This window comes from Phacochoerus africanus, chromosome 3 (genome assembly GCF_016906955.1).
Source record: "Phacochoerus africanus isolate WHEZ1 chromosome 3, ROS_Pafr_v1, whole genome shotgun sequence".
Classification (NCBI taxonomy): Eukaryota; Metazoa; Chordata; class Mammalia; order Artiodactyla; family Suidae; genus Phacochoerus; species Phacochoerus africanus.
In genome coordinates, this window is record NC_062546.1 from 165,293,136 (window position 1) to 165,308,111 (window position 14,976).

General features: G+C 36.3%; 1 protein-coding gene across 1 annotated transcript in view; it reads right to left on the bottom strand.

Moving 5' to 3' along the window:
* DNAH7 (dynein axonemal heavy chain 7) overlaps positions 1 to 14,976 on the bottom strand; it is a 275,667-nt gene that overhangs the window by 70,099 nt on the left and 190,592 nt on the right. Inside the window, exons 47-50 of the mRNA XM_047773110.1 lie at positions 12,780 to 12,934; positions 5,866 to 6,056; positions 1,910 to 2,043; positions 846 to 1,181 (exon numbers count right to left, since the gene is read on the bottom strand). Of these exons, the coding sequence (XP_047629066.1) occupies positions 846 to 1,181; positions 1,910 to 2,043; positions 5,866 to 6,056; positions 12,780 to 12,934 (816 nt within the window). The remainder of the gene's footprint in view (positions 1 to 845; positions 1,182 to 1,909; positions 2,044 to 5,865; positions 6,057 to 12,779; positions 12,935 to 14,976) is intronic.

A 14,976-nucleotide genomic window follows, 5' to 3' on the forward strand; every position in this document is an offset into this window, starting at 1 on the left:
TTTTGGCAAAATTCTACCATGATAAATGAAAGGAATTCAATTCAGATTTCAGGAGATGAGAATTTCGGATTTCTAAAAGATTTTTCTTAATTATGTTAAGCAGTAAACTAAGTTTCCTTTGTGGGTATGAAGAATTAGGAAACTGAAGTACCTAGCTCCATACTGATCAATAAAGTTATAAAGGGCAAAGGTGGCAATTATTTTCTTTGTTTAAGACATAATTTAATGTTAGACTCTATTAAAAACATGTTTTAATGCCAAACTAAAATTTATCTCACTGACAACAAATAAAATGAACTTTTTTTCTCTTATAGACTTACCATTAAGTAGGCCTTAATTCCATTACTTACTGTAATAGCCAACAGGAAAATATTTCATATAAATAAGAACAACATAATAATCATGATAGACTATTTCCTTTAAAAACCCTGTTATCAGACAAACTGTATATACGTGTATATCAAAATGTGAATCTGTAGCTTGTGGAATGCAAGCTTTCAGAGAGTAAGAGTCCTATCTTTTAGGAGTATTGCCTTCTCTTTCCATACCTCCAATCATAACTATATTCTGTAAATGATAAACAGAGGTAAATGCTTCCTCTTTTTAGAATGGCATTATAATCCCATATCTCTGTAAACAGTTTCCTGACAGACTGAATTTGATCACATCTGTTCAGTTTCCAACCCTCAAATCTATTTCTGGTACAGTTATTAATCAAGTTCATTCTAGCTATGTGGCTGTGAAGTACACACCACTCCCTGAAGCAACAATGAAGGACATTGATCACTATGTATTTTCCATGCACTAGTTTAAAATTACTATTAATTAGCATTGCTTTTACGTACCTTTTTGACAAAATTTCTGATTTCTCTGAATTTTCAATAGACAGGATGAAAAGGTTAATAAACCAGGTCAGTGAGTATTGGTACATGGGCTCAATGTTAGCTAAATCAGCAATAGAAAAAAACAGGATGGTGGAATGAACAGCAATAGGTCGATAGCCCATGCGGGTGGTATCAATCTTTTTCTCTGTCTCCTCGGCTACTTCCTGCTTTTGAGAAATCTCATTAGCCAAAGCCTTGGAGGAAGATAATATCTTAATGGCAGTTTCATCTTCTAATATATTGCCTTCTGAAGATGAAAGGACTTCTAAAATCTTGTCTTCTATTTCTTTTAACTGCCTGGAATAAAACACAATGTTCTCAGCAGAAGAAGAAATCATTAAAAATCACTACACGTGTATGTTCTTTTATAAGAGACAAAGAGCTTGTAACCTAAAGAAATGCATTACATTGTGACGAACATCCGTAACCGTGATGCTATACAATTAATTTCTTATCTTGCAAAATGTCAAAAAGACAGGACTTTCTGCTTCACTTCTCTTTCTAATGGTCATTTATGCAGTAACTAGAGAGAGAGATGCTAAGCCACTCTACTCTGCCATCAAATATCTCAGCCCCCAATGAACAGAAAGTATCACTCCATTTATTTTCTGAAATTTTTCATGACTTACAAAGCCTTACCCTTTTTACCGATGATATAGATATTACAGGCAGAAAGTGGGCTGCAGCAATTTATTTATTCAAGACTGTGCCCCAGTGAAAACAGGTAACCTCAGTCACATAATGAATCCTAAAACTTTTGCGCTAAAACTTGAACAGTTGAAAACATACGGCTTTGATGTGTGGCAGGCCCTCTAATTCTCCCAGTGCTTTTATAAAATTATACTCTGCAACACAATCTTCCAAATTAACATAGAGGCAAGGTAAAACCTTATATTTTCCACTAAGTCTTTCCATCCAATGTACCTACTGAATCTAACAAAGGAGATCTTTAAAATGTACTTTCATTCATTCTAAGTGATCTTGAAACAAGTAAGAATAATTCTGGGTTTTATAACGTTTAAAACCTTTTGTTTTCGGCTCCTTGTAATATCAAGGCTTGCTTTTCTTCTTCAAGGTCGGGCCTTTCTCGTGCCACCACAATTCCCAAAAGTTGATCCTGCATTCCCTCAGACGTGATCATGAAGTTTAATAGTGTCACCTGAAAATGAAAGAATACACAGTAATCACAGCAGTGTTTCTACTGAGACAGCCTCTGCTTATGCGCTTCAAAATGACTCTGCCATAGTAGTAAGTGTGAAAAGTGAAACTTTTAGAGACTGTATTAAGGATACAGTCAAGCTTGATTGTTGGATTCAAAGCTCATTCAAGTTTCTCTTGGTCATAAATGTAATACTTCAAAGGGTTTTGTGTGGTGATCAATTTACTCTTACTTCAAATTGGTCCAATTTCTTACAACTCCTTAATCCCCAAATCGATTAGAATCAGGCTGGAAGCTATCCTTCATCTTGGATGGGCTAGCTGATTTATGTTTTAAGGATCCTAGCGGTGCCAAAAAGTAAAGGAGATCTTACAAAGTGAGATAAGAGTAAAAAGAACACTGTGATTACTTGTCATAAGTAATCATATTATATAACACAACAATGTATACTATAATGCAATAAATCATATTACAGTACAGCATATTATACTATGATATGGTACTCAGTCACTATTGTGAACTAAGGAATGTGCATTTCCACACTGTCCATCAAGTTGTAGTCTGCTAATATCTGCTTTATCCTGGTATCTAATAGCTCTTACAGGCAGGTCTCACTCTGTTGCCTACATCTTAAAATCCCCCCTTTCCTGAGTCTTTCCCATAAGTGGGAAAGTAATCACGCTTAGACATCTCTTTTAAAAATGCAAAAAACAAATCATCCACACAATCCCATTCAGCTACTGAGTGATCTCTCTTTGTTCCCTCATAACGATACAAACTGACAATGGTCTTTGTATACGCTTTTTGTCCCTGTCTCATTTCATTCCTCAGCCCTATGCAATCTGCTCTCCACATACCCATCAATACATGGAAATAAAATACAGAAACTTTTTGCCTCTGGTCACCAACAAATTCATAAGCTAGTAACATTTGACCTTGGCTTAATTCAACTTCCCCCGCCCGACCCTCTCTGCTTTTTTTTTTTTTTTTTTGCCACTCCCAAGGCATGTGGCAGGTCCCAGGCCAAGGATCAAACTTGCACAGCAGTAAACTGAGTCGTGCAGCGACAACACTTGATCTTTAACCTGCTGCACCACAGGGAACTTCCCCCCTGCTTTTTTAAGCATCTATTTTGCAGTCTGCTTGCCCTCATGTCTTGAGTTAAAGTTGGCATCTAGCCTTGAACATCATGTCCCACTCCTCCCTTTCACGTGCCTTTCATTTTAGCTGCAGTGAACTGATCGTGGAATCTTGCACACACAGACTATGAAACGTCTGCATGTACCTCAGCTCCAGCTGCTGAGTTGGGAGAACCTGTGTTTCCCTCCCTACCTCTCCTAGTGAGAGGATATTTCCTTCGCAGGAACAGAGTAATCTCGTTTTTTGTCAGAAATTTCCCATGACCAGGAAGTGTAAAATGTTCTTTATGGAACCCCTGTGAGGGCCACACTCTCCTCCTCCCAAAGCCAGGCACCTTCTCCATGGTGGTGTCCTTGGGTTAAGCTTTTCCCCCTTGCCTGCCCCATGGTGGGCCTTGGATGGCACTGAGTGTAGATTACATGAGCATAATCATAAGTTTATATGGGATAATAAGCAATTCTTAAAACTGAGCAATCAAAAAAGTTATTAAATATTGTTATGCAATTCTCTACTCTTTTGGAATTTATTCATGGAAAAATTATATTTAGTGCTTTCAAGGATATTTCCTGCTGGCATGAGAAACCAAATACACAGGACAGGTCACAGAGTTTGGTGAAATGCATGTTGTACAATTTTTACCTCATTCTATTTAGACACAAGGAAGGACTTGCTTATATTCCACTAATGTTATAGATCTTTTGAGATCAGGATTTTGTAAGCCTAGCCGTTTGTTCACAAACAAGTATTTAAAATCATACAAATGTGGCTTTCGTGGTTTTGTTTTCATTTAGATTCAAAAGGATGACAGCAGCTTGGCATCATCCTTTGGGTACTTGTGAAAGTAAAGGTACATCAAAAATCCTAAAAGTAAGATCAAGAGAAAGCACTGTAATTTGTAAACAAAAGCAATTAACTGTCTCACTATGTTTTCTAATCCCTGTTTAATCAATCCCAACAATTAAAAATAATGAAGCAATAAGACCCTCTAGGGACCTGAAGGATTTCGAATCATAAAATAGTCATAAATAGTCTCCTCTCCACAGTGGTTATGACTTCTGCTATAACTAGTTGTTAGTGTACTAATGATTATTTATATTATTTGTGATATTTGCATAGATTTCACTGAGAGTAAAAAGGATTTTCCATGTGATTTATTGAAAAAAACCATTCTTTCACTTACATTTATTTTTATTTTTTAAATTTTTATTTCTTATTTTATTCTTTAGTGCCACACCTGCAGCATATGAAAATTCCTAGGCTAGGGGTCGAATCAGAGCTGTAGCCGCCAGCCTACACCACAGCCAGAGCAACACGGGATCTGAGCTGCATCTGCAACCTACACCACAGCTCATAGCAATGCCAGATCCTTAACCCACTGAGGGAGACCAGGGATTGAACCTGCATCCTCATGGATACTAGTTGGGTTCTTAACTCATTGAGTCATGATAGGAACTCCTTTCACTTACATTTAAAAGTTAAATAATAACGCTAAATAGTTAACACTCTTGTATTTCTATTGCTGGGCCTTATTGTAAGCATTTTACATAGCTTATTTGCTTTTCACATCACTCAAAAGCAGGGATCGTGCTTGGAGGGAATGAATTATGCCATCTTAGTGCTTCCCCTGACTCTAAAGAGCAATGCCTATGTTAATTTAAATATTTCTAATAAAGGATAGCATTCAAACTCTCTGGATAAATCTTGTCTCCATATGTGTCTTTCAAAATCTGAATCAGTATTTCTTAATGTCCTCTGCTTCTAGCTTCTAAAAATGAAAGCCATCTCTGCTTCTTTCCTTCCCTCACTCATTTGCTCATTTCACAAATATCTGTCAAACATTTATCAGGTGCCAACCAGGGCTAAGGACTAGGGAAAAAAAGAGAATAACTGGAGTTCCCGTTGAGGTGCAGTGGAAATGAATTGGACCAGGAGGCCATGAGGTTGCGGGTTTGACCCCTGACCTTGCTCAATGGGTTAAGGATTTGGCATTGCTGTGAGCTGTGGTGTAGGTCGCAGACATGGCTTGGATCCTACATTGCTATGGCTGTGGCATAGGCTGGCAGCTGTAGCTTCGATTCGATTCCTAGCCTGGGAACCTCTGTATGCAGCAGGTGCGGCCCTAAAAAGCAAAAAAAGAAATGGGGGGGGATAGCTTCCAGGAGCTTGGTTACAGACGGACATCTCAAGTCATTTTAAATCACTGACTAAAATTTTAAAGTAACTTTACTTTCTAAAAGAATTTTTAGTATTTTAAAAGAATTAGTGATTTGAAAACAGTTCTTTTATGTAATTATATAAAATCCGATAGCAGCAACCTTATTCTAAGCAAGAATGGAATTCTCTTCCTGAATTCTCATTCTAAGAATTAGCATATTATCATTTATTACAAAGAAAGAATATGCATACATGCCATCTATTTTTAACAATGAAAATCTAAGAATAATATCAATTGCCGAAATTAGATTCTTATGGTCTTTTTTTCACTGCATACTGAAGTCTCCTTTATTACTTACATGCTCATACAAAAGCAACATGGGGAAATTACTATGGCAATTTCAGGAAATGCCAAGCAAGGACGATGTCCATTTTTCTCTGGAAGACCTGGTTCTTCTTATGGCTCAGGAAGAAAATATAGTCATTAATTGTGAAATCTGATAAAGAAACGTTATTTTAGATACTAGCCTTTACTGAAGTTTCAGGAAGGTAATGAGGATTTCTCAGCTTGGTAGTGATATAGAAGCGGAAGTCTGGCGAATATTCAATGGTGGAGTCCCCAAGTCGGATACACGTGCTCCCACCCTGCTTAAAGGTCTGCTTTAGTAGAAGAGGTTCCAGAATTGGATCCAGTTCTTCTCCCACATTTTCCAGCAACACTGGAGTAAAATCAGAAAAAGATTTCATGTTATTTTAAATATTGACTGACTCTAAATTTTCCCCCTCCAAATTCTTTCAGGCTTCTAACTTGCTGTTTCTAATTACCTATAAAATAATAATAATAATTATTATTATTATTATTATGGTTGCACCCACATCATATGGACGTTCCTGGGCCAGGGAATGTATCTGACTATAAACTTTCAACCCTGCAAATTCTTTCAGACTTCTAACTTGCTGCTGTTTCTAGTTACTTATAAAATCATTCCTATTATTATTATTATTACGGCTGCATATACAGCATGTGGAAGTTCTCAGGCCAGGGATTATATCTGAGTCACAGGTGGCCGTGCTAGATCCTTTGATCCACTGAGCCAGCCAGGGATTAAACCAGTACCTCTGTAGCAACCTGAGCCACTGCAGTCAGATTCTTAACCCACTGCGCCAGCGTGAGAAATCCCCCTGAAATTATTTTTGTCTCCTGAGTATAAAGGGATGATGCCATAAAAATACAGATATCTGTGGGAAACTTAATTGGTGAGTCCATGTGGTTACCTGCCTATTTCACACTTTTAGTCAGAGTCCTACTCAGGACCCTCCCCACTCCCCGGGTCTGGGATTCACTCTGTGCCCAGGTATGATGTTAGTGTGATATATTTGTCTAAGACACCAGGAAAAAAGCAGCTCTAGGTGTAGTTATTTAAACAGTTACTATATCTTTAATGATAAAAGTAACCCACACTTATTGTGGAACACGTGGAAAATGTAGGGAAAAATAAATGTTAAATTAATTAAACAAGAAGGCCACTAGACTGAGGTGGCTCTAAATTGTGATAGCTTACATAAGTAAATCAAAATGTAAGACTGTAAATGCCTCAAGGTTATGAAATTAAAGCTCAAAGATATGAGTTCCCGTTGGGCTTAGCAGTAACAAACCTAACTAGTATCCCTGAGGATGCAGGTTCGATCCCTGGCTTTGCTCAGTGAATTAAGGATCCATAATTGCCATGAGCTGTGGTGTAGGTCACAGACACGGCTCTGATCAGGCATTGCTGTGCTCTGTGGTGTAGGCTAGTCTCTGCAGCTGCAATTTGACCCCTATCCTGGGAACTTCCACATGTCATGGGTGGCGCCCTAAAAAAGACCAAAAGAGAAAAAAAAAAGCTCAAAGCCAACCAACTACAGACACCCAAATAGGATTTCTGCTTCCTTATGTCTCTACATGGTCCAAGTCTGTCTCCAGCTCCTGTCGGAGAAGCACTTCTAATCACTTCTGGTTTGGCACTGCCTGATTTGAATGGATTTTTGCCTAAATAAACTCTTAAAAATTTTCAAATGCTTCACTTTATCTTTCAACAGAAGACACTGGAAAACTATGTGTCTAGTCAGATTTTCTTGATCTTTCTTTCCCTCTCCAGAAATATTTTATGTAGTTGACTCACAGCATGTGTAAGTTGTGACACCAAACTTACATAGGACACCAAACCATGTATACATATATATTTATATACATATATATGATAATTATTTGGATTTAAATTATATTTTCCTTTTCAGGTTTTTTTTTTTTTTTAATGGTCACACCCCACAGCATATGGAAGTTTCCAGAGTAGGAGTCAAATCAGAGCTGTAGCTGCTAGCCTACACCATAGCCATAGCAACATGCCAGATCTGAACCACATCCGTGACCTGTGCTGCAAGGTTGGATCCTTAACCCACTGATTAAGGCCTGCATCCTCATGGATACTAGGTGGGTTCTTAACCTGCTGAGTCACAACGAGAACTCCCCTTTTCAGTATTTTTTATTATTTTTCTATACACAATTGAGACTGAACAATATATCTAATGTCACATCCTCATTATTGTGCTTGCCATTATAGAATAAATATTTCCTCATGTTTTTAACAACAAACATGTTTTGATTACTGTATGATAAACCATAATATTAATGTTCTTTCATTTTTTTAAACCAATAGTCCATTATCAGATATCTGGATTGTTTCCTATTCTCAATATTATAAAGAGTACTGCTGCAAACACTTTGTGTTTCAGAATATTTTCTTAAGATAGCACTGTAGAAGGGGAAGCCTAGGTTAAAGTGTCAGTGACACTGCTAAGATACTTGATACATTTGCCAAACTGAAGTCTTACATGTTGGTGTTTGGGGGTGCTACCATAGCCAAACTCAAATCATGGCATCTCATAGGATTTTTGCATAAAATCTGATATTTAAAATTATCCTTTACTAAAAATTAATATTATGTTACACAATTTCATCTCATTCTCCCTCTATTGTTTCTTAGTTTGACATGGAATTAAGAATGTCTACATTAACATGTATAAGTGTCTCTTTTCAAAGCTAAAATTTACATCATAAAACTTAAGTATTACAAACACACCAAAAAACTTAAGTACTACAGACTTGATTCTTTTCCCCAAAAGTGAAAATTTATTTCCTCACTAGTAGAATAAAGTCTCAAACCTGTTAGGAAAGATTTCTATAGCATCCAGATTTCAAAGAAATATGCTCTTAGCATTGAATATTTATTGTATTATAAGCCTCACTAGAAAATCAAAAGTATTTTAAATTTGAAAACAGAAAAAAACCAAAATCCATATGTACATGAATTATACAAAATGCTATCCTTAATTTAACTATTTTATTTTGACCTGAGCTTATGTCTTTAACGTTTAATTAGATCAAAATATGTTTCATGTTAAAACATAGGAGCGAATTTATGAGACAGGCTTCTCTCTTCATATTTCTATCATCGAAGTTAACAAAATGCTGATGTTTATGTAAAGACCTCCTTTCTCATTCCCAAGCACCAGCCCATCTCTGTATTTGCAAAGCTTGTGGGAAACCAGGCCTGGGAATCCAAACACAGGGCTGCTACTATCTTTGAGTAAAGCAGATCATCTCACTCCAAACAGTTGTCCTTAGCAACAGACAAAGAGAACCTAGCCTTCTTTTCAAATTTCTTCTGCATTTAGGACATTAACTGATATCAGGGTTTTTTAAAATTATGAATTACCTATATTACCCTATGTAAGCTTTCAAATTAATAGGAAAAAATCTGTTCAGCTGTGCAGCACACTGTATTCAAAGTAGATTCAAAAATTACGGAGCACCTCCTGGGGACCCTCAAAGAGCTGGAGGTAAGAAACAAACACTTATGCACACAATGACAAGGGCAATCCTAGAAATCTGTAAAAAGCTTTGGTAGTGGCACTTCACTGGAGAGGTCAAGGGAGATGTCATAGAAAATGGTGTCTGGGCTGCATCTTACAGGATGAAATTTAAAGGAATTTACCAAATGGAAGGAAGAGCGCAGCAGAAAGCTAAGAAATGTGAAACAATGCCCTGTTTTATGTATACTGCCTACTCCCCGGTACTCACATTTTCAAAGAAATTTGAAAAGAATATACTTGGTTCTGTTTGTTTCTTTGTACCACCTTCCAACCCTCATTCCACGTGTAATCCATTTCTTTAAACCAAAGCTCTAAGACAGCAGAGACCAAGTCTGTCAGTGCGTGCTGTGTTTTCAGTGGCATGTGGTAGTTGCAAAATAACTGCTTGTTAGGTGAATGAGTGAACAAAGAAGCAAGTGAAAAAAGCATTAAACTAGAAGTAGTTTCGCCTCCCTTAATATAAGGGAGGATGCAAGGGGGGATGGGGAGAAAAGAAAGTGCTAGGAGATAAGATAAAAGTACGGAAGGCTCAGATAATGCTGGATGCAGCTCTTTTTTTTTTTTCCATTTTTTTTATTACTCAAATGAATTTATCACATCTGTAATTGTATAATGATCATAACAATCTGATTTCACGGATGCAGCTCTTAAGGCAAAGAATTTCTTCTGTAGAGTTAATGGAAAGCCCTTTAAAGATCTTCCGTACAAGTTGATTTCTTTTTAAAAATCAAAAAAATTGTTTTCGTTTATTTTTCAAGTAAATTGATTTATCAGCAATATTAATATGAATAACATTCTATGTACACCTTATCCATTGGTGTAGCTAATATAGAGGTACCTTCACTTTCTAGAACACTGGCTTTCGAACTTTTTTTTAAGCAGCAGGATCCTTTTTTTTTTTCCAAAGAGGATTTTTATCTTAAAGCTCAATATAAACAAAGAAAGCGGAGGCCAGCTCTGATTGAAGCAGAGGCAGGAGGGTGAAGGTGAAACCTTTGTCTTCCCTACCCAGGCTGCCTGCCAGGGATGACAGATCAGAAACCACTGTCCTGATATGGGCCAAAATCTAAAGATAACTTCTTAAATGGAAGAGTCTTTAACTGCTATGTTTTCAAACTGGAACAGTAACTGATTCTTTTACTTGAAGGTTAAATATAAAAATAGTTACAAAATTTGCCATCTGTTTCTCTTTCTATAATAGATTTAAAACTTTTCACTTCTTTCTGATGATTAATGTTAGAAGGCATTGTGAATAATCATTATCCATTTTTAAAGTATTTCATTCCAAAAAGTAGGTTAAAGCAACTGTGAGGGATGTAGTAAGCACTGGACAGAGGCAGAAGACTTGGGGATTAGTTTTAATGCTTGCTCTAATTAGGGATACAGTACTAGCTAGGCCACGTAATTAACATCCTCTAGAACCTTACTTACCTTAACATTCCCTAGCACTTAAAATGTAGTGGTTATTAGAATTACTACTGGGGAGTTCGCGCTGTGGTGCAGTGGGTTCAGGATCCAGCATTTCCGAAGCTGTGGTGTAGGTTGCAGCTGTGGCTTCAATTAGATCCCTGGCCCAGGAACTTCCATATGCCATGGATGTGGTATGTGTGCGCACACATACACACACACACGCCAAACAAAAACAAAAAACACACTCACACACACACACACAAAGAAGAATGAAAAAGAATTACTCTTGGATTTCAGATTTTTATGGCCAAAACTCCAAGTAAGAAATACATTTTAAATTTTGATCTAATATTCACATGTACATATAAAACTTCTAAAATTTCATGAAATTTTACCCTATGCAATGTAGCTTAATACATTCTGTTCTTCTTTATTGCATTTCATTTAAAAATGCTGGTCTTGACCCACTAAGTTGATTCTCTCTCTCATAGCTGTGACCCATAGTTTGAAAAACTCTAGAAGGATTGTCTGTATGACCCTTTCCTCTCTAACATCAAGATATATGACTATGATCGCAGAAATCTCCAGTATGTCCAGCATGTGGTAGATGTTCAATTATCACTTAATTGCCTTTACTGTTTCAGCAAATGACTTGAATGTTTAAATTAAGTAATTTTAATTACTTAAGGTATGTAAGGTGCCAGTTCTTTTAAGAAGTCTTCACTGAGTCCTCTAAATTCTCCTAAGTTCACCATCTGTGCCTTTCTTATTTTACAAGATAATTAAATGTGATTCTAATATAATTAAGAGATAATAAACATAAATCACATAGTAAACTCCCAACCAAAAGATAATATAAACTGAGCTAATCAGACACTGTTGTAAGTACTCTAATTACAGTAACTCATTTCTTCCTCACACTATACGGTCAAAGTATAGATGTGGAAACTGAGTCTTAGAAAGGTCCCTGAACTGACCTCTCTGGGATTCTGTAACTGAGTAAGAAAGGCAGGTACTCTTATTCCAGAGCCAGCACAGCAGTCCTAACAAAGTTATTGAAGTATGTCCATTTTCTACTTTTATAACGGTTACACATGTTTACATGACAGTTACAAGTCTGACCTTGCCCATTAAACAAGCAAGATATTGACAGTAGAGATCATGTTCTCCCTTTCTTGGTAACTCCATGTCACTACACTATAATTCTAGAACACCAGTTGGATGAATCAAATAACAACTTGTGTGTGTGTCTGTGTGTCCATACACATAAACACAAGACTTTGTAGGTAGATTTAGACTTTTTCCATTTTATGCTTACCCAAACCAAGCCTAAAATTATAATTAACATTTTAAAGGTTAATTATTAATATGCAAAAATAAACTGTAAGACTATCTGGTATATTTGTTATGATTGTTCCATGTAACCCTGGCTCTATTAGCAACTGGGATTTGCTAAACTTGTCTAGAGGCTAAATATGTTGTACTTTCATAACGCTGGCAATTTATTTGGTCAAATAAATAGTCAAAATTTGATAGGTAACATGGATTTAAAATGTGAAGAACAGCCCCAATTTACTCAAATCATTTAAGTATTTTGTTTTGTTTGACAAATGAGACCTGTGCATAGAGCTTTACTGAAACACTGCCATGTTTCTAATCTCTCCATTGTAAATGGCAGATAATAGTCAGCCATGTGAAATGCATACTCACTTCTCTGCCACTTTCTCGTAGGATAAGCTGAGAAAAGAATAAATAGATAGTTGGACTACTGAGTTAAGATACTTTTGGCATATCGAATGGCCCTTTTAATTGTACAAGTGGAGCTACAATGAGAACTAAAGAATGGCAAACAACAGACAAAAATTAAAACAGATAAATTAAAGGAGACGTCACAAATGAATCTTGAGACAAAGAAAGCATCCTAACCTGCTAGAGCTATGATCTCTAAAGCGCTCATTGATTAACCATCAATAAATAATGAAAGACATTAAGAAAGTAATCATTAAAGCTGAGGGGAAGTCTAACACAAATATCTTAAAAAAAAATTCCTATATCTCTTTGGGTTTATTGTGTCCTCTCCAGGCATTTCTGTAATGTACGTTTGTTGTTCAACTACATACCAGGGGTACCAAACTGGATGCAATTTTCCAGAGTCCTGACATAATCAGGATCACTCAGTTTGATTAGATGAAGACTATTGGCTTTTTCCATGTTCTTGATCCATTTATTAGCCTGACCTTGAGGATCTATCATCAGAGGCCACCTTCTTGCATTCCTGAAAGGGAAAAGAAAGACAATGCTGGTAAAGTCATGATTCATATCTAAGCTGATGCATGAATCACCTTCTTTCAGTTTATGCTTTATAGTAATATTTTACTCTATTTTTCTATAAGACTGTGTTCTTGAAGCAGAGACATTTAAATTCAGCAGGCTACTAGATTGGCAACTCTAAAAGCCATCTGGCGAATTTAACACAAGTTCTTTTACTCCTTTTGGAAAATTACAATTCTCTAAATGTTAATTATGGTTTTGAAAATATTTGCTGCTCTTGCTTTTTAAATCATAATGCTAACCATCAAGAGTACTAGATATAAGAAAACTGCAATTCTTCACTAGGTCCTGCCATTAATTACTCATGTAACTTTGACCAAACCACCTCATTTCAGCTTCTCCCTGATATCATTTGTACAAGATGGAAAAATAAAGGATGGAGACATCATGTCTCTCTTTGGAATCTAGACCATTAAAAATGGAATGGTCTTAAAAAAAAAAAAAGGTGGGAAGAAAATTTTATCATCTAACCTTCATAATAACCACTGACCCTTAAGTGCTAACCCAATTGACCCAGAAATTGTTTCAAACACCTGTATATTTAATGTCACGTATGTAGTTCACTACATGCTTGCCTAGAGACTGTGAGCCTATAGACAGAAATGTATTCTCTGAAAGTCAGGGTTCTGGCACTGAGAGAGATCACACTTACTGCTTTATTCTCACTCTCATCCCCGTGTTAGGATAAGAACAAGAGCAGTGAACCATGAGGCACCCAGTTTATTGCCCAGATTGTTGTGGGGTCATAAAGAGTTAACCAGTATCTGCCATCACCACATGGTATCCAACCATAAAGCTTCTTGCCTCGTGTGAAATGTAATCAGTATTAAGACTACTGCTCTTTTTCTTTCTCTTAGAAATTTCAGTAAACAAAAATCATAATTTTGGCCAGTATCTTAAAGATACTGCCATATTTATCAAAAGTGAGCACAGCAAATTCAGGCAGAGTATCAGAAGAGCAGGAAGAGAAAATAAAAGGTGACTTGTGCAAAAAAAAAAAAAAAAAAGCTGGATATGAAAAAGGATAATATATTCAATTCCATCTCTTAACATAAATTTAAAGTTTCATTGGATAATCTGTCCCAAATGAAAATAACCACAACCTTCCAATAATAGCATTATATAATGTATTAGTCAGTGTTGGCTGCCATAATAAATACAGAAATGTATTTTCTCATAATTTGGGACGCTAGAAGTTTAAGATCAAGGTGTCAGCAGGTTTGGTTTTTCCAGAAGCCCCTCTCCTTGGCTTGCAGACAAAACTGCCCTCTTGATGCTATGTCCTCAGGGAGTCTTTGCTCTGTATGAACATCCCTGATGTCTTTTTCTCTCCTTATAAGGACGTTAGTCCTATTGGATGAGTCCTTATGACCTCATTTAACCTTAATTACCTCTTTGAAAGCCCTATCTCCAGATACAATCACAATGTGGGTTATAACTTCAACATATGATTGGGGGGGATAATTCATTTCATTATATTAATTTAGAAAGAAATTAGAACAAAAGTGTAGTGAAATATCTTAGATATAATCAACAAATAAAAAAGAGAATCATATCCATAAGAAGCTAAAGGGAGTGAGAGGGAAATTAGAAAGGAACAAAACTTATATGTATGTAGTTGTTTCATTCTTTTACATTATAGAATGTTTTTTGATTTGTATAATGATTTTTATATTTTCCATTATAGCTGGTTTACAGTGTTCTGTCAATTTTCTACTGTACAGCATGGTGACCTAGTTAAACATACATGTATACATTCTTTTTTCTCCCATTATCATGCTCCATCATGAATGACTAGACATAGTTCCCAGTGCTACACAGCAGGACCTCATTGCTAATCCATTACAAAGGCAATAGTCTATATTTATTAACCCCAAGCTCCCAATCCATCCCACCCCCTTCCCCTCCCCCTTCGTAACCACGAGTCTCTTCTTTAAGACCATGATTTTCTTTTCTGTGGAAAGGTTCATGTGCCAAATATTAGAT